The 25,806-nt window shown below is 52.7% G+C and overlaps 10 protein-coding genes across 10 annotated transcripts; 3 read left to right on the top strand and 7 right to left on the bottom strand.

Annotated features, from left to right (window-relative positions):
• Window positions 1–104: 104 nt before the first annotated feature.
• Window positions 105–653, bottom strand: ACET3X_001633 (uncharacterized protein; the record flags this gene model as incomplete). The annotated part of the gene is made up of 3 exons (XM_069446946.1): window positions 105–259; window positions 337–457; window positions 543–653. The coding sequence occupies 3 exons, from the start codon at window positions 651–653 to the stop codon at window positions 105–107; spliced, it is 387 nt and encodes a 128-aa protein (XP_069311875.1).
• Window positions 654–1,009: 356 nt separating this feature from the next.
• On the bottom strand, window positions 1,010–2,381 carry ACET3X_001632 (uncharacterized protein; the record flags this gene model as incomplete). The annotated part of the gene is made up of 2 exons (XM_069446945.1): window positions 1,010–2,243; window positions 2,293–2,381. The coding sequence occupies 2 exons, from the start codon at window positions 2,379–2,381 to the stop codon at window positions 1,010–1,012; spliced, it is 1,323 nt and encodes a 440-aa protein (XP_069311874.1).
• A 273-nt stretch (window positions 2,382–2,654) lies between these two features.
• Window positions 2,655–4,911, top strand: ACET3X_001631 (uncharacterized protein; the record flags this gene model as incomplete). The annotated part of the gene is made up of 2 exons (XM_069446944.1): window positions 2,655–3,122; window positions 3,175–4,911. The coding sequence occupies 2 exons, from the start codon at window positions 2,655–2,657 to the stop codon at window positions 4,909–4,911; spliced, it is 2,205 nt and encodes a 734-aa protein (XP_069311873.1).
• Window positions 4,912–5,393: 482 nt separating this feature from the next.
• ACET3X_001630 (uncharacterized protein) lies at window positions 5,394–6,648 on the bottom strand (the record flags this gene model as incomplete). Its single annotated transcript, XM_069446943.1, has 5 exons — window positions 5,394–5,462; window positions 5,512–5,536; window positions 5,685–6,172; window positions 6,221–6,561; window positions 6,618–6,648. The coding sequence occupies 5 exons, from the start codon at window positions 6,646–6,648 to the stop codon at window positions 5,394–5,396; spliced, it is 954 nt and encodes a 317-aa protein (XP_069311872.1).
• A 149-nt stretch (window positions 6,649–6,797) lies between these two features.
• On the top strand, window positions 6,798–8,704 carry ACET3X_001629 (uncharacterized protein). The gene is made up of 2 exons (XM_069446942.1): window positions 6,798–7,219; window positions 7,269–8,704. Exons 1-2 carry the CDS (start codon window positions 6,867–6,869, stop codon window positions 8,668–8,670), a joined length of 1,755 nt encoding a protein of 584 aa, XP_069311871.1. The 5' UTR covers window positions 6,798–6,866; the 3' UTR covers window positions 8,671–8,704.
• A 321-nt stretch (window positions 8,705–9,025) lies between these two features.
• On the bottom strand, window positions 9,026–10,001 carry ACET3X_001628 (uncharacterized protein; the record flags this gene model as incomplete). Its single annotated transcript, XM_069446940.1, has 2 exons — window positions 9,026–9,571; window positions 9,621–10,001. 2 exons carry the CDS (start codon window positions 9,999–10,001, stop codon window positions 9,026–9,028), a joined length of 927 nt encoding a protein of 308 aa, XP_069311870.1.
• Window positions 10,002–10,888: 887 nt separating this feature from the next.
• Window positions 10,889–12,289, bottom strand: ACET3X_001627 (uncharacterized protein; the record flags this gene model as incomplete). The annotated part of the gene is made up of 2 exons (XM_069446939.1): window positions 10,889–12,186; window positions 12,238–12,289. 2 exons carry the CDS (start codon window positions 12,287–12,289, stop codon window positions 10,889–10,891), a joined length of 1,350 nt encoding a protein of 449 aa, XP_069311869.1.
• A 381-nt stretch (window positions 12,290–12,670) lies between these two features.
• Window positions 12,671–20,502, bottom strand: ACET3X_001626 (uncharacterized protein; the record flags this gene model as incomplete). The annotated part of the gene is made up of 6 exons (XM_069446938.1): window positions 12,671–13,593; window positions 13,726–19,196; window positions 19,247–19,451; window positions 19,485–19,632; window positions 19,699–20,257; window positions 20,318–20,502. The coding sequence occupies 6 exons, from the start codon at window positions 20,500–20,502 to the stop codon at window positions 12,671–12,673; spliced, it is 7,491 nt and encodes a 2,496-aa protein (XP_069311868.1).
• A 1,037-nt stretch (window positions 20,503–21,539) lies between these two features.
• Window positions 21,540–23,180, bottom strand: ACET3X_001625 (uncharacterized protein; the record flags this gene model as incomplete). Its single annotated transcript, XM_069446937.1, has 4 exons — window positions 21,540–21,807; window positions 21,864–22,261; window positions 22,309–22,658; window positions 22,748–23,180. 4 exons carry the CDS (start codon window positions 23,178–23,180, stop codon window positions 21,540–21,542), a joined length of 1,449 nt encoding a protein of 482 aa, XP_069311867.1.
• An 844-nt stretch (window positions 23,181–24,024) lies between these two features.
• ACET3X_001624 (uncharacterized protein) lies at window positions 24,025–25,762 on the top strand (the record flags this gene model as incomplete). Its single annotated transcript, XM_069446936.1, has 3 exons — window positions 24,025–24,120; window positions 24,176–24,558; window positions 24,624–25,762. 3 exons carry the CDS (start codon window positions 24,025–24,027, stop codon window positions 25,672–25,674), a joined length of 1,530 nt encoding a protein of 509 aa, XP_069311866.1. The 3' UTR covers window positions 25,675–25,762.
• Between the last annotated feature and the right edge of the window lie 44 nt (window positions 25,763–25,806).

Below are 25,806 nucleotides of genomic sequence, written 5' to 3'. Positions count from 1 at the left end.
AGCATAATACTATGATCATTCATGAATCATTGATATTTCACTCTCCGCGTAGCTCAAGGAATCTATTACAACATTACCAACCAACCATCCTCGCCTCTTCCCTTTTAGCCCTCAATACCCAAATGATCAACCTGCTTCACGCTCTTCCCTTGCTTACTTTCCTGTCCCACGCCACTCTCCTTTGCTTTCAAACTAGACTGTTGTGCATTCGCAGCTGCGAATGCACTTCCGCGGCCGCCAGCTGCCGCATTCGCCATACCTGGATTGACTGTTAGCCGATACTGTCTTGCTAGGGAGACATTGAGGCGAGATGAACGGGGGAGATGGGATAGATACCTTTGTCATGTCTATCTTCGGTCGTAGTCGACGAACCATCAGCATTCTGATGCGTAGTCTTCTTCTGCTTGGAGGAAAAAGCGCCAGAGAGGGCGCCGAAGATGTTGAGGTTTAGACCAGCCTGTAGTAGGAGAACACATTTGATGTGAGTGTCATCGTCGGAATAGAAAAGGGGGAAAAGGAGTTATGGGGGGAGATGAACGTACAGAAGCGTTGGCACTGGCATGGTGTTCTTGCACCTCTCTGCTTCCTGCAGCTTGGCTTTGCTGCTGCATTTGCTGCTTGGAGGCATCCTGCTTCGATACGGCTTGTGTCATTTTGAAATCGTGCAGGTGATTTGTTCTTTCTTGAAAATATGGGGTCTTGAATTGGTGTTGTGATCGAGATGTACGTTATTAGTAACTCCAAAAAATGCGAGGCGGGTAACGGATTATACTCCGCGGGTCTGGCGGTACTAAATCTTTTGTATATGTGCCGTCTCAGGTTCGTGTTGAGGTTTGGTCGTATGACGTCATAGCTGTACGTGGAAGGCTGGGATGGGCAACAGGTTTTAGCACGAACAGGCGCAGGGTCTAGGATTCAATACGGTACAGAGATAGCGCTTGGGGTAGGGCCGAACAAATGCATGTAGAGTGTATTGGACAGGGTCCAAGAATCGATGTGGGGTGTCTATTTAGTTCAACAGTACTTCTAGAATGTTGTCCCAGAAACCCAAGTCGTAGACATTCTCAACGGCCGCCAGGTTCCACACTCGTTCAAAGCTGTCTTCTTTGGCTACCGATCTGATGCGACTTGGGAGAGTTTTGGGTGGTTGGCCCGATTGCGTGCGAATAAGTATGTGCCTGCTTTCTATCGGCCAGGTGGTTGGGGGTTCTTCTTCTTCGGGCGGGGTTTCCGGAGGCGTTGGGAAGGGCGAAGCTGATGATGAAGAATGCGCAGAGGCATGTGCATGATTATGCGAGGGTGTTGTTGAGCGGTACTCTTGCATGGTATCCTCGCGTCTCTGCCCCAGGAACACGACACCGTCCGCCATGTCGTCTCGCCAGTCAGCCCACTTGCCGCTCTCGTTCGTGGTCATGCCAGCCCAGATGAGATAGATATGGTATGCAAGTAGACCTAGTGGAAGTGGCCATGTGAGAAGAGCTAGTAATCCCACTCCAGATCCACGAACACCTCCCATGTCGAGGTAGATGGTTGCATAGATGAGAAAATAGTGAGTTCTCCTGTCGAACCAACCATACCAGCTGCTTGGATCCACACCTTTCTTTGGATTGTATCTGTACCATCCTTCATATTTCAAGTAGTGCTTGTTGACCAACGGTGAAAGGGCAAAGTACGCCAGATATGCTCCGTAGGCAATCAATACGCCAGTCGACAGTAACAAGGCTAGAAACCACTTGTAATTTCCTCTTCCTAGACAGTTGTTGACCCATATGCAATGATGGTCCATTCTTGACACGCATGTCTTGCATATACTGCAATGCTTGCTCCGTGCCGGCTTCAAGAACTTGCACGTCCGGCACGTTGTTCCTGGATAGTACAGCACCCTGTCATACGGGTAGTGGCGCATCTGCTCGGCATGATTGAGCGTGGTGATATATGTCTGGTTGTTTCTCTTTGCGCTTAGATACAGAAATATGTATGGCTGTGGCAGCAGAAAGAAAACCAGGAGCTTATGGTACGGTCGAAGGAGGTGCCACACAGTAGGCAGAAATAGCGTCGCGCATGCAGTTACGAGGCCGAGGAAGAATATGACGACCAGCGGGTGTTTGTCATGCATGAGGTAGTTGCCCAGGCGGGAGCCGCCGTTGGTGATGCGGCCATTTGTGAGGGCGAGGTCGAGTTTGCGGAACGCGGATGGGATGTGGATGAGGAAGAGGCGGTTGAGGAAGCCTATGGGTGTGTTCCTAATTATGTCAGAGCTGCAGGTGTGGCTTGGAGGATACCTGTGAATACCTAAAAGCCGGTAGTCGTCCAAAGAAAGCAACAAACGTGACCAGGGATACTGTGATGGTGAAGAAGATGATTGTGCGGGCGACTGTCATGATGAGGGGAGCCTAGAGGCGACACAGTGCATGGCGGAACACGGGAGGAATACGTGACTCGGAGCTGCTATCGCATCATGATATCGTGTCCTTGTCTTTGTTCATCCATTCACACAGGTGCCAGCGCGCAAGAGATCGGTAGGGCTGAGTAGCCGCGGCCGCTAAGCGACCCCGCGTGAATCGAGCGGCCCATGTGAGCACGCGTCGCAACTCAGCCAACGCGTCATCCCTCCCTCCTCCACCCGCGCCTCGAACCGACAACACCATCCCACCATGGCTGGGCCGACCGTATACAAGGATGTCGCCAAAGAACTCGACCTCAGTTCGAGGACAGGAATATTCGCAGGCAAGAAGTTTTGGGTCGGGGTGCGCGTGCCGTCACGCTCTCGGCTGCTGGACGACATAAAGGCCAACGGTGGAGAGATTGTATCACTGGAAAAGACGGCAGACTATCGAATCGCAGACCACTTGAAGCCAACTACCTGTGCAGTCGGAACGATATCATACACGTTCGTAGAAAAATCTATCAAGGAGGGAGAGCTTCAAGATCCTGCCAACCACCTGGCGGGACCACCATTGGGCGAGGCGCGTGAAGCTGGCTCTCTCCACCTACCTACAAAGAGTGGAAGAGCGAAGTTTACCGCAGAAGAGGACAACATACTTTACAAATGGGTGAGCGACGCCCAAGCAGCTGGTATCCCAATTGGTGGAAATGAAATATACAAGCAGCTCGAAGCCAAGGTAGGCACCCACAAAGAAACCATGCCCGAGTCTGGTCGCTGACGAGCCCTAGTACCCGCGACATACCTGGCAGTCATGGCGCGATCGCTATCACAAGCAACTGAAGGACCGTCCACCCTCAGCTTTCAACATACCTGACAACGCTCCCCCATCTCCTCCTTCCGACCAATCCAACGAACGTATGCCCCCAGCCCCGGCCTCCCTTATGCCTGCCAAACAGCAAAAACCTAAAGCCGAGCAGACTCAAAATGCGACAACCCCCAGTAGGAAGGGCAAATCAAAAGCGAAAGATATCTACAGTGTGGATGAACTAGAGGCCATGTTCAGCACAGACGAATGGCTAGAGTTGTATGCTTTCGCAGATCTCATCGACGGATGCAAAGGAAAGGATGAATATGACGCTTGTTGGACTGGCTGGGCTGAAGAAAAGGGCGAACGGTCTGTTGAGCAATGGCAACAGTATTATGAGAAGGTGGTTCGTCCGCAATGGTTGGTCGATCCAGTTGGGAAAAGAGAGAAAATCAAGCGGCAGGTGGAACGAAAACACGAAGAAGTACGCGTGAGCAGTAGTCAAGCGGTCAACCCACAGTCGCCAGAGTTGGGGAAAGTGAATGAGCAGCCTTCTACTGTAGCAGCTCAAGAGAAGGTTGGAGCCAAACGAACTGCGTCAGATACCAAGATGCTGTCATCATCTACTGCCGGTCCGGAATCTTCCAAATTTTACGAAGATCAGATGGAAAGGTTCACGAAGCGATTGCGGGAGAACGATTTCGCAGAGCAGGAAGACGAGACACAACTAGCGCCTCCGCCCAAACGGCGAAAGGATGCAAGCGCAGCGCCTGCTGGAGAGGATCTAGTGGGGCCAAGTAGAGAAGTCGGCACACAAGACCATCCTCTCGAGATATCATCTGCTGAGAGCTCTCAAGCAAGTTCAGATCCAGAAGACGATGACGAGCTGATGCAAGAGCAAATTCGATCAGAAGCGTTCCGTCCAGCAGATGGCGATGCTACCGTGGTCAACTTGGAAGGAGACTCTGATGATGAAGAGATTGAGAGCATAGAATCAGATGGCTTTCCTGACACAGATCAGTTACATCCGCCGCCTCCAAGAGATAGTGTCGCCAGGGATGATCTACATTCAAACACGCCCACACCACGTGCTGCACGCCAGAAGCTGTCCAACTTTGACACTCAAGCCATTCTCTCGCCGACACAAGATATACCATCAAGACCACACAACTACGCCTACGGTGCAAAGCCTCGTCAAGCGCAGCGCTCCTCATCCCCCTTCCAACAACCAGACTCCGACGCCTCCACGACCCAGTCCCTAGAAGACTTCCGGCGTTCCCTCCAAGAAGAAGAAGACCCCGACCAAACCCTTTACTCCCACGTACCCCCACAACCACTCCGCCTATCTTCATCGCCTGCCCCATCTACAGCGTCGTCAACCTCCACAGGCTCTGGAGATCCCGATCCACCCCTGACCGGCGACGAGATTGACGAGTTCTACAGAGACCGAAACGAAGAAGGTTGGGATAACGATTTCATCTACAAAGCACTTAAGCGCACGCGCATGCGTCCAGAACTCGCAGTTAGAGTCCTCGAGGCGTGGAAAGACGGGAAGCCTTTGCCGATGGCAAGAGGCATTTGGAGTTTACAAGACGATGTCAATGTGGAGAGTGGGGATGGGTTCGAGCTGGCGAAGCTGGAGAAGAAACATTCGCTGGATGGGTGGGGTGGCATCACGGAGAGGTTGGTATTCCTTGAGGTTTATCGGAGGTATGGTTAGCTCGGGTCGATCTGGAGATTTGGCTTGTTGTCTTTATGTGGACAGTAGGGAGATGTTTTGGCTCGTTTCGTGATATTGGATGAGGCGCTCATATATACCCTTAGCGCAGCATAGTACCTGAGTACTGTTTATTTTTTCGACGCAATCTGAACAAATATTGTTTGTGGCTTCGTCTCTTGTTACGATTTCATGGATTGTCCTTTTCGGGTAAACTAAGGCTAGCTAGGCTACTTTTCTGGGTTGAAGACCACAGACACAACCTTGAGTACACAAGGTTTCCTACATCTGTGCTTCCGCAATGCCTAGCAGCCCGCAGGCTACTAATCGATGTCGACAACTGTCTCATGACCTACCATGTAGCGCATGTCGAAGAAACGTAGAAATGCAGATGTCAATGACGAATTTACATCAGAATGTAACACGACCAAAGTCTACGACAGCGAGTCACATCTGCAGAACTCTACCACAAAATTGCAACTCACCTATGACAATGCGTAGCGGATGACGATACTCTCTCGCATCCAGTCGTTTCGGCAGTCGCACAGAGATTCCTTGATGGTGGTTAGAAGCATGACAAGTGCATCTTGGAGAAAAGCGTACATGTTCTGATTGGACTGTCTCAAAGCTCACATGCCCGAACGGGGCATCCAAAGTCGCCAGTTGTTGTACAAATACCGCAGAGTCGCGGTAGTCTTCGCATGAGTCCTGCAGTAAGCCGAACTTTTTGGGAATCGCATAGACACACCTTAACGCCAAGTTCCGGGGGTAATTACCAGCCGCCGCCTCGCCTGCCACCACGACGGCCTCCTCGTCCGCCGCGGAAGCCGCCACCGCCATATCCGCCTCCTCCCCAGCTTCCACCGCCGCCCCGGTCCATGTCGCCGCCCGAGGAAGCGTAGTTGTTGCGGCTCGGTGGCGCACGGTCCTTGAGCTCCTTGGCGAGGCTCTCGTAGGACTTGCGCATTTGAGCATAGCCAAGATGCATCTTGCCGTAGAAATGGTCTGCTAGACGCCGATCATTATCAAGACGGCTGAGATACGCACCGCATACGTCGCAGACTTGGAGCTTCTGGTGACCGGATGGTCCTCCAGTGTCTGACAGAGCCCGGAGCTCCCTCTCGCGCTCCTCCTTCTCAGCTTTCTTGTAACGGACCTTGGTGAACTCTTGCACAGCCATGTTGACCATGCCCTCCTCGCCCATGATCTGGATCTCGAGCATGCCGGCGTCGATGGATTTGGTAAGTTCGTTTATCGCTTTGAGCTGTCCACTATTAGCCGTGGAGCAGTATCGCAAGCGGGAGTTACTCACAAGAGCATTGGTTTGCCGGATCTCCTCAGGCGTCTTCTCCAAGCGACGCTGGGCAGTGTCTATCTTGCGGTTGCAGCTGTCAATGTGATGCTGCATGTCGCGCATGTAATCAAACTCGAAGCCCCACTTGCGCTTCTGGTCTGCGTCCGCCTCCTGGTACTCGGTCTTGAGCGCCTCGTTGTGGACCTTGGGACAGGGGCCCAGTTCGTTTTTGGTGTTGGTGAAGAGATCATGGGGGCAGTTGCCTACGAGGTACGAGCGACAGACTTTGGGGTCAGTGATGCTGAGTTGGGGCGCGCGCTGGTCGGTTCCGCTCATGAGCTGCTCGCCCATAAGCTGCTCTGTAGTCGCGTTAGCATAGGATCTGTGACGGCGGGAAGAGAACAGGAGAGCCTACCAAGCAGCCTGCGCGTCTCTGCGGCGGCCATGATGTGTATATTACGGTATTGCGCGGTTGGATCGTGATGTAGAGAGCTGGGAGGTGAGTGATAGCCAAAAGAAATCGCGACCGCGGCAATGCCAAGTACTCACGTCAGCTGGCCAATCACATGTGGGGCGCCTTCACTTCACACGCTGGCCGCGACATGCAACGCCTATCGACAGTCGACAAGGACACATTTCGCGTAGAGGGCGCTACAATGCTGCGATGCTCTCGTCTTTTTACTTTCTCCTGTTCAATGCCTTGATTGCATTCGTCTCCGCAGGTGCCGACTACAGCGAGCGACTCTTGCTTCGGCCCCTTCCCCAGAACACTCTTCTGGCCTCTTTCAACTTCAGAAGCAACGAAAGCGCAGACGCATTCGAACAGCAGAACTTTCGATACTTTCCGCGGTCTTTTGGACAGATCCTGCAACATGCGCACACGAGGGAACTGCATTTGAGGTTCAGTGTCGGACGTTGGGATGCCGAGAACTGGGGACAGCGGCCGTGGAACGGCGCAAGAGAAGGAGGCACGGGTGTTGAGCTGTGGGCGTGGGTAGAGGCTGACACTGAAGAAGAGTATGTGAAAAGCATCCAATGGGAAATAAACTTAAACTAATTGACGCAGAGCATTTGCACGATGGCTGAAGCTGACCAACGCGCTGTCGGGCCTCTTCTGCGCCTCTATCAACTTCATCGATGCCACCAAGACAATACGCCCGGTCATGTCATTCGATCCTGAAGGTCAGCACGGCAACTCGTCCAACCTTCATCTTCTCCACGGCACGCTGCCCCACGAAGTCGTCTGCACCGAGAACCTTACGCCCTTCCTCAAGTTACTACCATGCAAGGGCAAGGCTGGTGTGTCCAGCTTACTAGATGGACACAAGCTATTCGACGCTTCATTCCAGACTATGGCTATTGATGTGCGTCCGACCTGCGAACAAGGTAGCTCCAGCTGTTCCATCGAGATGGAGCAAAGCGTCGACATGGTCTTGGATATTGCGAGAGCCAAGCGCCCAAGAGACAACCCGATCCCGCGACCACTGCCGATCAGCCAGATGGAATGCGATACTTCCAAGCCGTACAATGGCCACGATACTTGTTACCCTCTGAACAAGGGTACTGAGCCTGGCTGGACACTAGAAGAGGTCTTCGGAAGGCCGCTCAGGGGAGCATGTCCGTTGGCAGATCAGGCTGAGGGGGAGGCGAACAATGTGTGTATCAACACACCGCCGGAGCGGACAATTGAGGTCAAGACCACAGGCGAGTTCGCCGAGTCGAGACTAGCATCAGACACGCTCCGATGCTACAAGCTTCCCACTGGCGCAGACTTCGACCTCGTCCTACCTGAACAGAAGATGATGACTGGTCTTGTCCGCCCTGATCCTCTCGTCTTCGCCGCAAGGTCTATAAACGGCCATGGCCAGGAACGGGGTAGCATACAGTCAGTCATCAAGAACCCGTCCACTACCAACGCCGTCGAGATAGTATACCTAGAGTCTCTTCCGTGGTTCATGAAGCCCTACCTTCATACTCTCCAAGCCCGCGTCGACACCATAGATGAAAGCCCCATCAAGGAGACCTACTACCGACCAGCAGTCGACCGCGAGCGCGGCACTCACCTCGAACTGCGCATGGTCATCCCACCAAGCTCCACCCTCACCCTGACCTATGACTTTGAGAAGGCGATTCTACGCTACACAGAGTACCCACCAGATGCGAACCGAGGTTTCGACGTCGCACCTGCTGTCATCCGTATCCTCTCTCCGCAATCGGGAGACAACAAGGGAATATATGTTCGCACTACTTCACTACTCCTTCCCCTTCCGACACCGGATTTCAGTATGCCGTACAACGTTATCATCTTGACCAGTACTGTCATGGCTTTGGGCTTTGGCAATATCTTCAATTTGCTTGTTCGCCGCTTTGTGGGTGTGGATGAGGTGCCTACCATGGGCGCTGGGGGGCTGAAAGGGATCATTCTGGCTAAGGTGGCTAGGCTCAAGGGTCTGTTGGGAAGAGGCTGAGTGTTTGCTGTTAGATTATATCCGAATGTATACGCATTGTTTTTCCTGATTCATGTGACGACATATTTCATGTGCGCCAGCTTGTTTGCATTCACCATTACGCTCGCGTTTCGTCTTCATGTCAGGCAACCGAAGCCACATAAGATACAGGTCATATGTATGAACATCTTTGCATTCTTCTGAAATCCTATGTACACTATAATAATGATCTGCTACCCGCTGTAGCGCAATGGGTATCGTTGTTGGGTCATTCGTGACTCCGTGCGCCAGAAAGGGATGCGCATCTCCTCGTATGTTGTGCGCGCTTCACATGTCGTCTTCTCGCTGATTACTTTCTACCCTGCACCCTCCAACTCTAAGCCCCGTAATTCCGGAAGTTCTCGCAAGGCAGATAGTTGTTCTCGATGAACGCCGAGGCAAACCTGATACCATGCGAGCATTCCCATTCCTGCTCGGATTCAAAGGGAAACATCTTAGCTTTCACGGTACCCTTGACTGTCTCGATCGTATAAGGACTTGTCGTCAGGCTCGTATTGAAAAGACGAATCATGTTGTCGCACGTCTTGGCGTCCGCAAATATGACCTGATTAGTGACGTTCATAAAGAAGCCGATTGGATAGACTTCTTCTGACGTCAACGAGAATTGCGTGTTGATAGAAGCAGCAGTAGAGTTTGAACTCTTTGCGCTGAACGAGGTCGTTCCTGGTTTCTTGGCGTTGGGCACAGCACTGTACGCGTCACAGGCGGGATCGAACGATGAGGGGTAGGTCTTAGTTCCGTAGTCCGCCGCGCCTTTGAGAGCCATCTCATTTTCGGCGGTCATGAGAAGTGATGGGACCCACTTGAAAGACGTCGTGTTGTCGCCTAGTAGATCCAGGAAGGGGAATTCAATACCAGCACGCTAATCCTCGTTAGCATGTTTGCGAGAGAATTTCAGGTGTATCTCATACCGAGAAATCAGGTACCTGAAAGCCAAACGCTTGTACGTCATGATCGTGTACAGCTTGGAGTACGGCTGGGTACATTCCTTTCGGAAACGAAGGAAGGAGGTGTCTGTATGCATGTTCCAGGATGCGGTATTGCGACGGAATGAGCTGACGTGCGAGTTCCAGGGATATCGGTACCACAGATACAGTGCCGTTCAGTACTCCTGTCGCGTTCATCGGGTAGAGTGACGCAATGGGATTTGGCTGGTCAACCGTCTGGCAGGCAGCCTGCACAATTTCTTGCGGTGCTTGAGGAGTAGCGTTCGTAGTGCTCGCATAGCGCATAGCGAGCAATGCAAAGAAGCTGAGGAAAAAGTACTGCCGTTTCGATTGTTGAGCCGCCATCTTTGGTCGATGTATCGTGAGGAATGCGAGTACCGGATGGCACAAGAGTGCGAGGTCCAAACAAGTACTTATCATGATTCCTGAATTTTCGCAACGGACCGATACCGTAGCTATGGTAGCACTACGCAGGTGATGATCATAAAGAAGAAGAGATTATACAAACCCGCCATTGGCGTGGGGAGGTAATCTTCCAGCTACCTAAGAGAACCACAACGACCGGCAACGCATGAATCCGCGCCACTAAAAGTGCCTCAAGAAGATTCTTACTGGAACACAGATACCCACAAGTCGCGGGAAGACAGACGCCGGATGAATCAGTACTTCACCGCAAATCATCCTTGCGTCGCGCTGTCCTGTGGGCAGTCTTTCCACGACAAAACGTGCTTAGTGCCATGGAAGCGTCAGTTTCCGAGACGCAGATCCGTATGGAGGTAGGGTACCGAGGGCTCGGGTGCGCCCTGGCGCGTGCAGTTGCTGTAAACTTGAACACGGACTGACTAGAGTTGCTTGATCTCAGCGCCACGCGGTATGAGAGCGTGTAATGTTGCCTTTTGGATGTTGTGCGGTGCAGAGCGTGTGTCAAGGAGACATCTCCGGAGTTTCATCGGCTTCGAGATGAATGTGGGGCCGAGTGCACGTGTACGCTAGGCGACTTAAGGCTGGCGTTGTCGGATACCGACTGCCGCAGCTCTCCTCTCATCGTTCTCTCCACCCGTTGTAGACTCTTGCTTCAACACGAGGTTGCACTTTCTGCAAGTAGTGCTCCCACCATATGGTCATCATGGGATAACGAGGAAGCAATGATGGAGGAAGAGTGATTCTGATCTGCATCATTACGAGGTTGTACAACGCCATTGCCTCGATACTTAACGGGTCTACAGAAAACCTCATACGCTTCCCTGTCGGCTCTTCAAATACTGCTCTATTATCTTGTCATCCATATTATCGATCTCAGTTGCCATTGACCTGTTCGGTGGCTGCGATGAGCTACTCCTCCTGCTTGAGGCCTCTGAGTCGGACGATGAGGATGACGAGTTGCCGAAGCCCAGCGCTGCGTACACTGCCACTACGGAATTTGCAAGATTCGACACAGCGGCTGTTGCTTGGTTCATGTAACTTTGGTCTTCTTGTGGCTTGTCGTCAACCCCGGTCGCTCTTCCTGCTGGTGCACCGTTCGTGCCTGCATGTTGCCTTGGAGAGGACTCATCCCGTTGCACTATCGATGGTTGAGGTTCTGGAGCTCTTCGTTCAGCCTCCTCAGCAGCACAAACCTTGGTTAATTCGGCATGGCCTGTACCCTCCTGTTTCGGTTGATCATCCACAGCCACAGCTGATGGCGCACTTTCTCTCCTCTTCTCCTTCTCCAGCGTATCTTCCAGCTCTTTACCAAACAACAATTTGAAAAAGACCACGAGAAGCACATCTGAAGTCCTCCGGTTCTTGAGCACATACCTCAAATGATGCGTTTTCTCATCCACATACTTGGCCACACTGATGGAGAAGCCCGGCAACCTCAACGAGAAATTCGCAAAATCAAGATGCGGATTGAAGAAGTCAGCATGATACATGCGGCCCTTTTCGAATGTGAAGGCTGAGAGGGCTCGTTCGTCGAGAAAATGCTTCCGCCTCTTCTTCCACTTTGAGGGCATAGACAAAGCTTTTCGAACTTCTTTGCCGCTTCCTGATGCACCTTCCTCTATGACATTGTCTGTTTCTTGACTAAGATTTGCGAGTTGGTCTTTTGCTGGCACTTCGCTTGTTCGATCTCCGATTTTGAAAGCAAAGAAACTTGAAAGTGCGGGCCCGTATAGATATGGCTCATCGGAGTATGCGTCGGAATAAAGCCCAGGATCAAGCATACTTGTAGCAATCTTCATTGCGTACTTGAAACCCGGTGGAAGCTGGTGTTTGATAGAGTGACCGTAATCGAAGCCCATTACCAGATCGGAACCAGACATATCTTCCTTGGGTACAAAGGAGTAGGCAATCGAGTACCTATCAGAGGTATGTTGTGGGTGCTCGAAGTAAGACGAGGAAGCTGGGGAACCACGGGGCAGGCCATGGTAGTCCTTGATCCGGACGCGAATCCATGCTTCTACAAGGTCGCTTTCGACATGTGTGGGGTCTGGGCCGTTGACTGACACCTGCTCGTGCTCTGAAGTATTGTAAGATGGTCCTGCGGTTACTACTGTATATCAGCAATTTGAACGATCACTTTGAATTGACTATCACATACCTTGTAGGAGATATTTATCCCTTGCTCCAGGATCCACAACGTTGCCCGACATGATAGTGGACTAATGCAATAGTTGCGACTGGGCTGTCGGCAAAGAATTCGATGGAGCGACCTGCCAGATAGAGGGACTGGTGAGTTTGTACGTTGTAATGAACATTTTCGGACTGATTAGACAGCTACGCATCATCGTAGTTCCTACATGAATCTAGATCGATTTCGTGACATAGGGGTGGTGACGACCAGACCATCCTATGACTCCATGACGTTATGATCGCACGTTGTCCAATCAGGGTTTGTGGCTCAGCCAGCCTCAGGTGGCTGGTCGGCCCTACTCCCCATTCCCTCCTGTCTCTGCTAGCACCACGAGCGTCGAATGGGATCATGTGTACAATAAGAAGTTATTATCATCAACACTATCTAGGCATATACAACCTCAAGCCTGGCCAAGGAGCAATTTACTCTTTTCCGCCAAATTTTGTGCCAGTTGTGTCATCGGCACGTTCTGCATAATATCAAACACGGAAACCTCTACTGCCATTTCGCGGGCAACCCAGTTCCTCACCTCAACCGCGACCAGACTGTCAACACCATAGGCGCTCAACGGCCTGCCAGCATCGATATCGGCCTCGGGTATCATCATCAAGCTCGCAAGTCGTTGCACGATGGCTGCTGTGATGAGCTGCACAGCCTCTTCATTCACGGTGCCGCAACGCGTCAACTCTTCCTGCAGCGAAATAGCCTGCCCCGCATTGGCAGCGGACCCGGCCGCGACGTTGCGTAGGGCAGCAAATCGCGCGTCGGCCATCCAGTACCACGCGTCGTCGTGCTCGTTGAAGGGCAGGCCGCACATGACTTGCCCGGGGTGCTGCGAGGGGCCTTCGATGGCGGTCGCTACCAGACCGTGCAGGTCCGAGATATGCATCACCTTCAATCCCATGGCCTTGACGTGATCGACATACTCGTCATGCTCAGCCACAAATCCTACCGACAGAAGATAGCCAATATCGATAGTCATCGCGGGCAGGCCCTGACCGCGCCGGAATGAAGCAAACTCGTCCTGGAAGTTGTTACCGCACCCGTAGTTACCCTGTCCGCGATGGCCCATAACACCAGCGAGCGAAGACAACATCACGAAGAAGTCCATGTCGCGCGGTAGTAGCTCATGTAGGTTCCAGGTCCCGTGAACCTTGGGACCGACCGTTGTGCGTACGTGGTCGGCGGTCATCTTGTCGAACAGGCAGTCTTGCAGGACCATGGCACCAGTCGCACATCCCTTGATGGGTGGCAAGCCCTTGGCCTTCAGGTCATCCAAGACTGCTTGTAGAGCGGCCTTGTTTCCAACGTCGCAGTCATAGGCTAGCGGCGTAACGTCGTACGTATTTCGCAGTTGCAAGGCAAAAGCCTGGTTGTCTGTGCCGCTGGCTGCAGAGCGCGAGAGGAAAACTAAGTACCGTGCGCCCTTTTCTGCCAGCCAGCGCGCGATCTCACGTGTAATTCCACCCAGTCCAGCAATCACGTATGTTGCGTCGGGGTGGATGCTAACGCGAGGGATTCGGGGTACGGCACGAACGACGTCGGCATTGTCAACGCGGACGACCACCTTACCCATGTGCTTTCCGGCCTGCATATGGCGGAAAGCCTTCTCCACTTCAGCCATGGTGAAGATCTGAAGCGGCGCGATGGGTTTGATCGCCCCGTCATGGATCATCTTCGCGGTGTCATGCCATAGCGCTACGGCACGAGGCGTTGGATTGTTCTCGAAATCAAGAAGGTTGACGCCAATATAGCTCTTGTTGTCCAGCAAGGGCTTCATGTCGAGACCGGTGTTGGCGAACAGATCTGCCTTTCCAATCTCCAAGAACCGACCGAATTTGGCTAAGCAGTCAGTCCATGATAGACGCAGAGCCTCGCCAGCCAACGAATTCAGGACCAAATCCACACCTTGACCGTCAGTAGCACGCAGTACGCCTTTCACGAAGCTGGTATCGCGGCTGCTGAAGATGTGGTCTTCGGGAATGCCATACTGCTCAATGAGAAGTTGCTTCTTAGTGTCTGCGCCGACCGTAGCGAAGATCTCAGCCCCTTTGGCTTGCGCAATCATGATGGCAGCTTGTCCGACACCACCAGCAGCGGCATGAATCAGGACCTTCTCGCCAGCGACAATACCGCCCGCGGTTACCAGAGCATAGTAAGCCGTGAGGAAAATGAGGGGCATCGAAGCGGCTTCCTCGAAACTCATACCTGTTGAAACACCTATGGCGCCCTTGGCTGGGAAGCGGACATATGTGGCAAAGGTGTCACAAGATGCCGTCATTACTCTGTCGCCGACTTTGATGTCCGTGACAGCAGATCCAACACGAGTGACGACACCCGAGGCATCAACACCCAGCTTGTTTTCGGCCAGGTTACCGAGCGCAACGAGAACATCCTTGAAGTTGAGACCTACGGCCTTTACCTCAATCTCGATCCAATCCTCGGGCAATGGCGTGTGGTACGTCTCATCCTCTTCCCACTGGAAGGTATCAAGCAGACCGGGTGTCTTGATAGTCAGCTTGAGGGGACGTCCGCAGCTCTTGAATGGAACCATCTCGGGGTCACCCTTGGCTTCATACTTGCGCAACGATCCATCGACTTGCAGGGTTCGCTCAACGCGCGGTACATAGACCTTGTCTCCACGCGCGGCGAACTCACCCTCTGTGCCATCACCGTGGACATGCGCATATGCAACCTTGAGTGTAGTCCGAGACGCCTCCTCGAAATCGATAGTCGTTGGTGGATCCAGATCGAGACAGGCAAGCCGGACACCGGCGTCTTCGTTACGAATGGCTCTTCCGAGTCCAACCATAAGGCTCTTCATGGGGAAAGGGGTGTCGAGAGCACCACCACCAGTGATCCACAGGGCGCCTTCGGATGAAAGAACGACTTCGCGCAACCTGTACCAATCATCATCGGTGAGGTTCGCGAGGATAGCATCCTCCCATTCCGCAAGACAGAGGCAATACTTCCCCTCTACCTGCGTCTTGGTGACACTACTCCACTGAGCGATGCTGATGTCATGACCAGCAGAGGCGAATACCCTCTGTATGGTATCAGCTAGTTTGTTCGATGCTTCAGTACCAGTGGTGATGACAAGGCAGGAAGGCAGGCTAGGCGCGGTCGTCTTGGGCTTGGTTGAGATGAGCAGCGAGACGGGCTCTTTCGAGGTTTCACGATCACCGCGGATATCGACGTCGACACCCGAGAATCCCGCCTTCTTTAATGCAACGCTCCACTCATCAGCATCCAACAGCGGGCCTCCCATCCTACCGTCCGCTTCTCCCAGCCACCAGCCGGGCAGAGGGCCCATAATGAACCCAGAGAAGATGCGCTTGATGGTCACCTCGGACAAAACGAGACGGCCACCTGGCTTCAGCAGCAGCTTGCAGTGCGTCAATGTTTCTTGAATGCTCTTCGTTGCGTGCAGCACGTTCGCGCATACGATGAGGTCGAACGATTCAGGGCTGAAGCCTTGCTCTGTAGGCGCGTTCTCGATGTTGAGCGTGCCAAACTGCATAATGGACGCATCCTGATTGAACCGATCAGCTGCCTTGGCAAGGAAGCCAGGGGAGATGTCAGTAAAGTAATACTGGGCTGCCTTGGAGGTTCCATCTGGATTGCGCAAGCGTTCCAAAACATGGTATGTAGTACCACCCGTTCCGGCCCCGATTTCCAGAATGCGCAACCCGGGTTGCTTGTCAGCGATCAGACCGACGTACTCGGCGACGTTGGTGTTGAAACTGGTTCCGAACGCGCCGCGGTAGAAGGAGTAAAGAAGATCGCCCTCAGTCATGCATTGCAGAGCTTCGACTTCGCGTGTGAAGATGCGAGAAAGATTTTGCCCGATGCGATCCACCATATGCACCGTGATGTCGCCGCTCTCGGATTTGACGATGCGTTGCCGGGCTTTCTCCATCTCAGTCTCGACATCTGCGGGCAGCGCAGGGAACTGCTTGACAGTGTCATGCATCCACTCTACGTATGACTTCCAGAAGCCATCCTGCGGCACATGTGCCTTCCCTTCGTCGGTCTGGAACCAGTCGAGGATGCGGTAGATGTACACCAAGCACACAAACTCGAGCAGATCAAGTACTGAGTCGTCATCCTTACTCTTCAGTGTACGCTTGTAGATGATCTCCTTGATCTGGGATGGAGTCAAGAGATCAGCATCTACATGCCAATTCTGCGCAAAGCACGATGCGCGCGTTTCCAGTTGCTTCGATGCATCTTCTGTCGCGCCAACAGATGCTAGTACAACGCCTTCCATGATGACAACAGGCTCAGTCATCGTCGAATCTGACATGGTGATGTTCGAATTCCATGTGGTGTAGCTCAGCTTCTTTGCAGAAGAGCAACCGCGTAGCTCTGCGCCAGCATTCTTTGGTATATTGGCTGAGACAAAAATGCGATCAAAAGATCGGGGGACGACCGCCTCATTCAGTGCTTGATCTTCGCCGGAGATACTAGGGAAGATGAGGTGAAGGACAGAGTCGAGGGTGGCCGGATGGACTACGTGGGGGAACTCAAAGCCCTTGGGCATGATCGCCTTGGTGTCAGGCACCTTGATGACACCATAACTGCTGTTGGGCCTGGCATACAGCTCCGTCATATTGCGGAAGGTCGGCCCGTATTGCATGCCAATGGTCTCGACTGTGTCATATAGGAAGCTTCGCGCCGGCTTCTGGCAGACTCTTCTAGCCTCGGCAAGGGAAGACATGTAGCGCTCGTTCCCAAGTGCCACCTCGCGCTCCATGGACGGAGAGAAGGTCTTGAAGGTGACCGAGACTAGACCACGAGCATGCATACTCCAAGAGCTCATCTCTTCACTCCAAGAAGAAACAGTGAACTCGTAAAGCGTGGAGGACGGCGCTGCTCGTGTTCCAGTGCGACGGTTGTGCAGCTGCGTCATGACTTCGATGCCCTTCTCAGTGTCAGGTACACGAAGAGCGGTATCGATGCTGACATCGCGCAACTCGAAACCATAGATCTCGTCGGCATTCGTCTCTTGGGCTAGCTGGTGCGCCGCCTCGATCGCCATGACGAGCATACCGGCACCTGGGTAGAGGATATCGCCCTGGACCTTATGCTCGCGAATCCATGGATTCTCGTTGCACCGTAGGAAGTTGCGCCATGTGTGCTCTGGCGTTCCAAGTAGGCGATAGCCTACGAGGTCTGTACGCGGTGACTTGCGAAGGCGGTGCTGACGGCTCAAGTGGGATTCATCCCAATACGGCTTATGGTTCCAAGCGTATGGAGGGAGATCGGTCAGCATGTTGATGCTATCAGAAGACACATCGTTGACTTTGCTCAGATCGACCTTGCATCCATGCGCCCAAAGATAACCCATGGCTTCCAGCGCCGTCGCAGCGCCATCGAAATTGCGGCGGAGAAGAGTGGTGTACGTCGTATCCGCAGCACGGTTCTCGCTGCTGAAGATGTCCAAGAGGTAGCTGCGCAGGGCTGAGTGAGGGCCGAGCTCAACGAACAGATTGGCAAAAGCTTTGCGCGATTTGCTCTCCTGCGGGTGACTCAGAAGGGAACGGGTGGCTGCGACAAAGTTGACGGGAGAAACCAAGTTGTCTACCCAGTAAGAAGGCCTCATTTGTGCCGGGTCAACCAGAGTGCCCGTCACCGAGGAGAACATAGGAATGGTCGACGTTGAGCCATGCGCGATACCTCCGAGAGCCTCTTCGTACTTCTCGCGGGCTGCATCCATGTGGAAGGAATGGTATGCAACATCCATGGGCAATCGGGTGCATGCTACCTGTGCGTCTTTCAACATTGTCTGTAGCTCATCAATGGCGAAGGCGTCACCAGTGACAGTGCAAGCCTTGGTGGAGTTGAAGCATCCTACGACTGCCTTGCCGCTCTTCAGGCCGTCGAGATGACTCTGTATGCTATCGGCGCTGGCAGAAACGGCCAACATGCCACCATTCTTGGAGACAGTCTTGCTGACTTGACCTCTGAGCCAAGCGATCTTGATTGCTGCCTCTTGATCGATAAAGCCGGCAGCGTAAGCAGCCGCAATCTCGCCACTGGAATGTCCGAGGACAGCAACAGGTCGCACGTCAAAGCTGCTCAAGAGATTTACAAGCGCAACCTGGATAGCTGTACAGGCCGGCTGGCTGTAGTCAGTCTCGCGCAGCTTGCACTCAGCCTCGCTGCGACTCAGCTCTTCAGCAAGGCTCCATGGGCAACCGAACGACTTGAGCATGACTTCCGATCTCTGCATACTCTCAGCGAAAGTCTTGTACACGGAAAGGCCTCTTCCCATTGCGTGCCATTGTGCGCCCTGGCCAGTGAAGACGAAGGCGATTCGTGGTATCGCAGAAGTAGAGGAGCGGACCACCGGAGGGAGGCTTGAGATCTTCTCTCGAAGGCCGCTGACACTTGAAGACACGGCATAAGACTTCCATGGCAACGTAGTCCTCTTGGCACTCAGCGTGTATGCCAGATCGTTGAGGAACGAAGGTGCGGTGGAGGTCTTGGAAGCGAGATACTCTTGTAGGCGCTCGGCACTGCGCTTGACCCCCTCTTGATCGTTGGAAGATAACACAAACAACTTCGGTATGGGATAGACGTCACGTAGCACCTCGCTCGAAACGTCACTGATGTTGTCGCTGGATTCGCCACTTGTTGCCTCTTCGGTGACTGTACTTGCAGAGCTGCTGGGGCTGTCACTGGGATGACTGACGCGCACACTGCTCAGACTGGGAAGAAGCGGTGCCGTCGTATGCCGACCGCTCAGGCCATGACGTGACAGGAACGATGCTGCATCCTCGAGGATAGCATGTGCGTTTGCACCACCAAAACCAAAGCTGTTGATGCTTGCGCGGCGAGGTCCGCTATGCGGCCACGGTGTCAATTTGGAGGCAATCTTGACATTTTCTGGCAAATCGATCTCAGGATTGAGCTTCTCGAACCTGGAGGTCGTCAGTGCGGGGCGGATAGGAGGTTTCACTGATGTACTGACCAAAGATTTGGCGGTATCATGCCTCGCTCAACCGTCAGTGCAGCCTTGATGATGCCAGCTACACCGGCTGCACCCTCGAGATGTCCAATGTTCGTCTTAACAGACCCGACGTAGAGATCCGACTTGCGGCCCTCGACCGACCCAATGGTTTTCAGAATGGCTCGGGCTTCCAGTGGGTCACCAGCCTGTGTACCGGTTCCATGTGCTTCCACATACGCCGTCTCTGCTGGATCTACACCAGCCATCTTGTATGCCCTCCGGATTAATTCTTGTTGCGCCTCACTGTTAGGCAGCGAGATACCAGGCGTGTGGCCATCTTCATTGGCAGCTGTGGCCAGCACGACCGCTCGAATGTTGTCACCGTCGCGCAACGCTGCGTCTAGAGGCTAAGTATCGTCACCTGTCAGCCAAATGTCTCACCCTGAAAAGTAACGATCGCGCCGGGTACATACCTTCAAGATCGTGACGCCAAATCCTTCTCCACGAGCAAAACCATTCGCATTCGCATCCCACATCTTGCTCTTGCCTTCTGGGGACAGGATCTTCGCAGCTCCCAACAAAATGGACATGTCCGGTCCGAACATGAGATTGGCACCTCCAACCACGCTCATCTCAGCCTCTCCTGTGCGGATGCTTTGACATGCCAAGTGGAAAGCAGTCAAACTGGATGAGCAAGCTGTGTCGACTGTTAGGGAAGGGCCCCGAAGATTGTAGAACCACGATAATCTGTTGGAAGCCAGCGATGCTGACATGCCAGTCGCGTGGTATATAGAAGGACCTTCGTTATCACGTGCTTGCAAGTTGGGAAAGTCTGCTGTGAAGGTGCCAATGTAGCAGGATGTCTGTGTGCCCGAGACCTTCTCAAGGCTCAAGCCAGCATTCTCAAAGCCCTCGTATGTAGCTTCCAAAAGGATGCGATGCGTTGGGTCCATGGCCTTTGCTTCCTTCGGTGTGATGCTGAAGAATGGAGCATCAAACACCTTGAAGTCTTGTTGCAAGAAATGCGCATGTCTGTTGTAACAGGCGATCAGCATCTTGGGCAAATCACAGGAAGAGTGGCATCGAGCCTACCTTTGTTGAATACTGCCTAGGCGTTCTGAATCAGGATGGTAGAAAGCGTCGACATTGTAACGGTCCTTGGGGATCTCGGTACGTGCGTTACGACCCTCGACGAGCATGCGGTAGAAGGCTTCCGGGTCTCGAGCGTCACCAGGTCCACGAAACGCGATACCAATAATGGCGACTGGCTTGTCCATGGTGGCAGCTTTGTGATGAAGAATACTAATGAGGAATGGCAGGCAGTTGGGCAAGTCAGTATCAGCGATAGCTGAATGACAAGACACACTCGAATGAGAGATGATGGGGTATGATAAGCAATGGGAAAATTGTTCGACGAAACTTGGAGGGAAACTATAAGTACATATCGTCTTCAGAGGTAACGTCTGCTATCTATTCACTAATCGTACAGATGTCGCGTCAACACCGAGCAGCTGCCATATTCAGGAAAACTCTTGTCTTCGATTCGGCAGGACCAATATGAAGTCGGTGAATCATTTTGAGCAAAGCATCCAATCCCACTTTGTTGTTTGAGCACGCTGCCTGGCGATTCCCCGGGTGCACACGTGCAACGAGTATATGGAGTGGGTTCTCGAAACACCGATCCCAAGCGATTACGGTTCCTTCCGCTCTCCAAGCATTCTGCACTATACGAGCACAACTTGGCTACAGACAGTAGTCCTGACTCGTGGTATTGACGGGTCGCCACTCTCGGAGTAATTCTTTTCAGGACGCGAAAACGACCGGGATAAACGAGGGTTATCAACGCTGTGGGGTTCACTTTCGTCCCCACTACTTTGACCAGCATTATCTGGACCCACTGAAGGCCCGTATACTCAGACAGTTAGCAGCGTCGGCTCTAGAAATTTCCCCAGATCGCACGCCTCTGGGCATCGATTCCACGCCAGACATGAGTCGTGACACGCTAAAAGTGTCCGCTCGTTTCTGCGACCAAGACCTCGACCGTTTTTGAAGTTGGGACAAGATCTACAGGCCTTTCTTCATGCTGAGATGTACGCAAGCCATCTTTCGCTCCTTGGCAAGCAGTTGTCACCAAATCTGCTAAGCTGCTAGACTTCTCGATAAGCCTCGTAGTACACGAATGGAGCCATCGTAGAGCCGAGAAACGCGTTCGCAAGGGAAGAAAATCTTGCTTCTAATGGTACTTCCAGAGATGATCTCGTCTAATTGCCTATGTCTGTACTGAGAAATACTTCAAGACCCGGCAAAGAAAACCTCAGGGTTCAAGAAGTGGCTGGTACCACCGAAACACGTTATCGGGATCGTACTTCAGCTTGAGGTTCCGCAGCTTCTCTAATCTCCATGGCTCATAACCATATAGCGCCTCTGGTGGATCCTTCATAGTTGACGTGCCGTTGCCATAGCTCACGTATTGCTGCAACCGGCCATAACCAGACGTTTCAATGAAACGTCTCTTCCAGTAGTTGAGGTGATCCTCAAAGACTTTTCGATCCTCCATCCGTTTTGGTGTAGCATTCAGCATCCTGCAGTTCTTATATTAGAAGCTGTTTTTTGAGAGGGGTGGATTGGGTTGACTCACAAGAAATGGTTTGACCCTGCACGCCACGGAAATGCCGTTGCGTCATCAGAGACTTCGCGAACACGCTGATCGGGTAGACATTCAAACATGGCGCTGAACCAGCCACGGTCTTCCCATTCCTCACTCATGGATTTGACGCTCTCGAAAAACTCACGTGTCGTCTTCAGATCAAACTTTTCGACGCAGGCGGCCCCCATCATCTTGTAGGGGCCACGAAGCCAAATCTCGGGGTTGCAGAAGAGCTTGTTAATCTCTTTGTACGTCGTGAAAGGTAGTTCTGGCCATGGTACCGATTTTCGCCCGCTGTTCAAGACTGGCATCAGAGATTCGAACCGCTGCACATATGGATCTGCGCCTGCAGCCGGACCGGACCAGACCAAGTTGACGAGAATGATGTGCTGAATCTTATGAGCGGCGTCACTACTCTCGTTACGGAAGGACCTACCTTGCGACCACTACTCTGGCGCAGCCATAAGATGAAGATTGCCAGTTCGGCAGGCATACTTTCATAAACGCTATTCAACGTCCCAAATACCTCATCGCACTGATCTAGAGTGTACTCCAAGTCCCAAGTATGGTGTATACCCCCATGGGCTTGCGGATAGACCTGGAACGTGGCTTCAAGTGCGATACCAAAGTTATGGCCTGCTCCCCTAAGACCCCAGAATAGATCCGGATGCGAGTCTTTGGATGCAATCACCGTACTTCCGTCGGCGAGCACGAGCTTGCAGGAAACCATGTTATCGTTGAGGAAGCCATATTTTCCTTGTAAACGTCCTAAGCCCGCTCCAAATGCTACACCAATGACTCCGGTGGTCGGACATGATCCCACATCTTTGTCTCGTCAACACCACCACTGTAACAAAGGGGTATGTCATACATACTGACTTCCATGCCCAAGTCATGCACAAAGCGCACGAACTTGTCAGTTATCGCTCCACCACCAATGGTGACATGACGTTTCTCGGCATCCCACCGCATCTGGTTGAGTGGACGCATGTTGATGCATATGCCATTCTGGAAACGTCCCATTGTGGTCGTGACTGAATGATGGCCGCCACGAGGTGTGAACGGAATACCTTTTCCTCGCGCATACTTGACAGTCTCGATCACATCATCTTCACAGACTGGATCGACAATAGCGAGGTATGTCGGGCGCTCATACTGAGTGAAGCGCAAATTGGCTTTGTCGAACTCGGTTCTGTCCTCGTCGAACAGCAGATGGATCCGTGCCTTGCTCGACAGCTTTTGCTGGAGCTCGGTGCGAATTATGGCTGCCAGCGAGATGAGGTCATCGCCGCCTTGTTGGATATCCATGTTCTATACTTGAACTGACAATTTGAAATGCTAACTAGATCGATTGATGATGGTGGAGAGACGGCCTGGAATACAAGGAATGATCAAACGAAACAGGAGGTCTTGCATCTAACAAAGTGCTCAGCTACAGGCGTAGTAGTAACGGATCGTCGCAGCCGATGAAGACCTTCAGCGTATCGGTACCTACGGCCGAGCAAGATCGCGTGCTGAATGCTACGCAAGAAGAACCGACACACTTCTAGACCCATGTAGGTGTAGGCAGGCTCCACATTGCTCTGCACTGTCGCGCGGAACCCTGAATCATTTTTCCGCTCAACCTCTGGTCAAGCTTCGCCATATACCCACAGCACGTGGCCAAGCTTCACGTAGTTATTAGCCTACCGTGGGTAGACCCACGTGGACAGCGGTACCCACAAGTGTACACGCACGACATGCTGCCGTTATGCATGTTATCTCGGAGAGAGGATCGGCCCGACCTGCTAGGGCCGAATAAAAGTCCGGGTCACCTCGATCGGCCTATGCATCTTCTTTCGGAATACCTTGAGTATTCTTCATATACACGCTTTCTTGCTGAGCGTGCAACGATGTGGAAGTATCATTGGATAGTTTTGCTCGGCACCATCACTCGGTGAGTACGAAGCCTGGGGTCAGAGGACAAGGAGGGAGATGCAGCGCTTCAACAAAGGCGCGTACTATCCAGAGACGCCGCGGTAGATATTCCCGCCATTCTGGGCTGTCGCCCGAACGCTGGGCTGAAGAAGACTGAGGGGGTCTCTTCTCTGGAACTTGGAGCTCTGAATGTTGATTCCGCTGCATTCTGGCAATTTCACAGTACCTAGGTACCATGGCACCATCTTCCGCGCCGGATAGTTTGTGGCATCAGCTCGATCAATTACTATCGTTGATAACTCGAAACATCATCACTGGTGTCATTGTTCTCGTAAGTTCGCACAAGTTCTGCCTTCGCTTCCTCGAAAGCTCACAACAGTGCGCAGCCCGTATTTTATGTCTTGCTCAAAGTCATTTACAATCTTTACCTCAGCCCTTTAGCTGGCTACCCAGGTCCAAAGCTCTGGGCCATCTCTCGCCTACCATGGAATCGCGCAAATATGAAGGGTCGCATCAGCTGGAAGATCCGCGAGCTCCACGACAAGTATGGTCCCGTTGTGCGTATCGCCCCAGATGAACTCTCGTATACGACGTCTGGTGCTTGGAAAAAGATATACGGACAGCGAAACCCTGAATTCGTCAAGGCCCTTGACGGCAGAGGCATTGCGCCTGCGAGTATCGGCGGCCAACGAAGCCTGATGACTGAGCACCAAGACAGACATCTGAGGCTGAGGAGGGCCATAGATCCGGCATTTAGTCAGAGAGCACTGTGAGTTTGCCTGCTATATCTCGACTTCCAGGCTTTATCCGACCATGCTGACTGCATAACGCTAGACGTGAACAAGAGAGTTATTTCCAAGACCACTCGGACAATCTTGTCCAGAAGCTCAAGCAACGATGCAAAGACGGACCCTTGGATATGACTACGTGGTACAACCTCGTCGCATTCGACATCGTATCCGATCTGGCTTTCGGCGAGCCGTCAGGCTGCGTCAACAATCCTGACCAACCATGGATTCAAGCCATCCTCGCTCGTGCCAAAGCCATCGTCTGGTTTCAGCTTGCTGTACAATACGGATTCATGGGTCTGCTCAACTGGATGACACCAAAATACGTTACCGAGTCCAGAAAGAAACACATCGCTATGACCGAGGCCAAGTTGAAGGCGCGAGTTGAAGCCAAAAACCCCGGCAAGGACTTCATGTCCTACATTCTCGAAAACAATGAGAAGCTCAACCACCTTGAGCTGGTAATGCTTTCTTCCAACTTCATCGTCGCGGGTAGCGGTACGTCTGCAGGCGGCATGTCCGGCTTGACATATCTTCTCTTGCGCAACCCAGACAAACTAGAGAAGCTCAAGCAAGAAATACGAGGTCTATTCAAAAGCCGCGCGGATATGACCCTTCAGGCAGTGACTAGCAGCAAGTACCTCCGCGCCTGTCTCAACGAGGGTATGCGTCTCTATCCACCAACACCGGGTTCACTGCCACGATTTGTTCCTGGCAAGGGCGAGATGATTGAAGGCAAATGGGTCCCAGGCGGGTATGCTGTTGGTGTCAACCAGCTAGCGGCCGGCCATTCCGAACGTAACTTCAAGAAGGCACGCGAGTTTCATCCCGAGCGCTGGCTCGATGAGCCCGATTCGGAGTTCAAGGATGACGATCGCTCTGCAGTCCAGCCGTTCTCGTACGGTCAGAGGGCTTGTATTGGACGATCTATGGCCTATGCCGAGATGTCTCTAACAATGGCGAAGTTGGTACGGTATTTTGACTGGGAGCTTGATGACCCCGACAATGACTGGTGGAACCAGCAAGGCACCTACTTGGTATGGGAGAAGTTGCCTTTGCAGGTCAAGCTGACACCTGTGCCTGATGTGGTCGAATAGTGGTAGCAGAGCAAGGAGCTGTAGAAGTGCTTACGATATATGTGAGGTATGGCCAGTAGCCGTACGAGTAGATACAATAAAAGATCGCAAAGACAACATGCATCCGCCTTTGGTCACAGTGGTGGTTTTGAC

This window comes from Alternaria dauci, chromosome 1 (genome assembly GCF_042100115.1).
Source record: "Alternaria dauci strain A2016 chromosome 1, whole genome shotgun sequence".
NCBI classification, from domain to species: domain Eukaryota; kingdom Fungi; phylum Ascomycota; class Dothideomycetes; order Pleosporales; family Pleosporaceae; genus Alternaria; species Alternaria dauci.
The sequence above is the reverse complement of the archived record's forward strand: the minus strand, read 5'-3'. Positions and strand labels throughout refer to the sequence as shown.